The sequence below is a fragment of the Hyposmocoma kahamanoa genome, unplaced genomic scaffold, assembly GCF_003589595.1.
Source record: "Hyposmocoma kahamanoa isolate Upper Pololo Valley unplaced genomic scaffold, ASM358959v1 76, whole genome shotgun sequence".
NCBI classification, from domain to species: Eukaryota; Metazoa; Arthropoda; class Insecta; order Lepidoptera; family Cosmopterigidae; genus Hyposmocoma; species Hyposmocoma kahamanoa.
The window spans coordinates 11442613-11444883 of NW_020653900.1; the positions used below are offsets into that span (position 1 = coordinate 11442613).

General features: G+C 35.5%; 1 protein-coding gene across 1 annotated transcript in view; it reads left to right on the plus strand.

Annotated features, from left to right (window-relative positions):
- The first annotated feature begins 546 nt into the window (after nt 1–546).
- The window catches only part of LOC113232564 (homeobox protein slou), a 25097-nt gene continuing 23372 nt past the window's right edge, over nt 547–2271 (plus strand). The window contains exon 1 of the mRNA XM_026467334.1: nt 547–841. Within this exon, the coding sequence (XP_026323119.1) occupies nt 547–841 (295 nt within the window). The remainder of the gene's footprint in view (nt 842–2271) is intronic.

Below are 2271 nucleotides of genomic sequence, written 5' to 3' on the forward strand. Positions count from 1 at the left end.
TACATTTCTCCACCCCGGACACGCCTCGATTGCTCCCGCCAATCGGCAGACGGGATTCGTCTTTCGAATCCCCCATCCCGTTCCCCCTCTCCATAGAACTGCCCCTCCCTTTTTGTCGCTGAACGAGCCAGAACCCTCTCAGTCGTTATCGAGGCGTCATGAACGAATGTTGGGATACAACGGATTTCAGTGCGGACTTCTGAAATTCACGCTTGTTAAATGTGGTTGTGTATGACGTTTTTGTTTTTTATATTTCTGTGACTCTGTACAAGATCTAGGTAAAACATTAATTTTTATTTGGTCAGTCGTAAACTTTTACCTCTAGTTAATCAAGAAACTAGTGCTGTGTAGTGATATTGTACATAAATAAACAATTCGTATCTAAGAACTATAAAATAACACATAAAGCATACACTAAGGGATCCATAGGGTAATCCAAAAAGACTGCAACTGCGTATAGTTAAACTAAAAGACCAAATGACTTAAAAATATCAAACAACAAACGAAAGAACATCAAATGTATCTAAGCTAAAAAAAGACGTTGCTATGACGATGCTTGCGATGGCGCGAGGCTCAGAAGACCGTAGAGAAGACCAAGAGACCGAGACAGAAGCTGAAGGAGAAGCTAATGGGGAAGTCGACGTAGTAGGAGTAGAAGAGGCTGCGCCAGTAGACTTAACCAGAAGACTAGGGCTAACCAGGCCCCCGGAAAGACAGGCTATAGCTTTTTCAGTTGAGAATATTTTGGATCCTAATAAATTCACGGGAAGATCTGAAGTGCCGCTGAGATATAATGAACAATATTGGAGGCCACATTACGACAGGGACGATAGTGATTCTGGTAAGTTTATGCAAATTTTGTTGGACGTTAGTTAAATACCTTTCTTTTGCAATTGATGAACGATATTATACGACTTTAGAACGATTGACAGAAGTTAAAAGCTTTTCATAAATCTTATATGCATTTTTTTATTTGTTTCTCTAGTGGATCGTAGATCGTTTGAAATCTTTTTACATTTATTTGTATGCTTATTAGTCAGAGGTGCTGCCTCCGGTGTAAAAAGACGGGAGTTAAGTTTGAGAACCTTCTTCTGTATGTCTGTCTGTGGCATCATAGATCCCAAAGGATAGGTTAACCTCGTTTTTTTAATCTAAAGGCTGAAGTTACGTTTCATGAACTTCAGCTCAATTATTTCAAGTTCAACTCCTAGTTAGTGTAGGGATCTGAACCATACAATGTCTTCTTCTCCTTCCTGTCCTTATCCTACGCTAGGTGGGGTCGGCACAACATGTATTTTTCTTTCACTCTCCCCTATCAGCCGTCATTTCCATATTCACATCTTTCTTGTCCATGTCATCTTTCACACAATCCATCCGTCTTTTCTTTAGCCTTCTTCTTCTTCCCTCAACTATATAATGTATCGGGGAATTTTTACATTTTTAAATTATTATAATATTATGTTTAATTACACATTCTAAATTTGACTGTTCTTGTTACGGACGTCATTTTTGACATATTTGTTATTAACTTCCTGTTTTGGCTCGTTGGGTTTCTATTGATGTACGTAAATATTATGAAATAATTTGGTAAGTGAATTTTATCTGGTCTTATTGTAAGCATCTTTATATTGTACTCTACAGCTTGTACGATCTCATATAAAAATGTTCTATTCTCTTATTCAAGTTACTTAGCCATAATTATTGTATCTTTAACTCAATTCAGTAAATACAATTTTTATTAAATAAATATTTTGATAATGTCTTGGTTCACCAGCGATATGAGTTTTATGTTATTAAAGTTTTCTTAAAAATTCTAGCGCAACCTATTTTCAATTTGGGGCCTACAGATTTAAAAAAAACCTCAGAATTAAGATTCAACAACGGAATGAAAGGATCAATTAGTGTCATAATAAAATTTAAAAGGAGCACAAAGATAATTAGATGAATAAATGAGAAAAATTGTCTGCTTGTCGGTTTTCTATCGGATACATTTCGGAGAGATATCGTTTCTCCTTCAGACTACTAGAAAGTCCGGAATACTAAATACTTATATTACTGACTTAACACCCATTTGCACGAAGCGTTATGCTGGATCCTTTCTAATGTGGCAAAAGAATGAAATATTGCCGAGAACTGTGTTTCCCGAAAGCTATAATTTAAGGCTTTTCTAGGCTAGGGTGAAGATATTTATATATTTATTTATTATTGCTATTATATATATATTTTTAAATAGATTTTATTTTTTACTTTTACTATTTTTACTCTCACGTA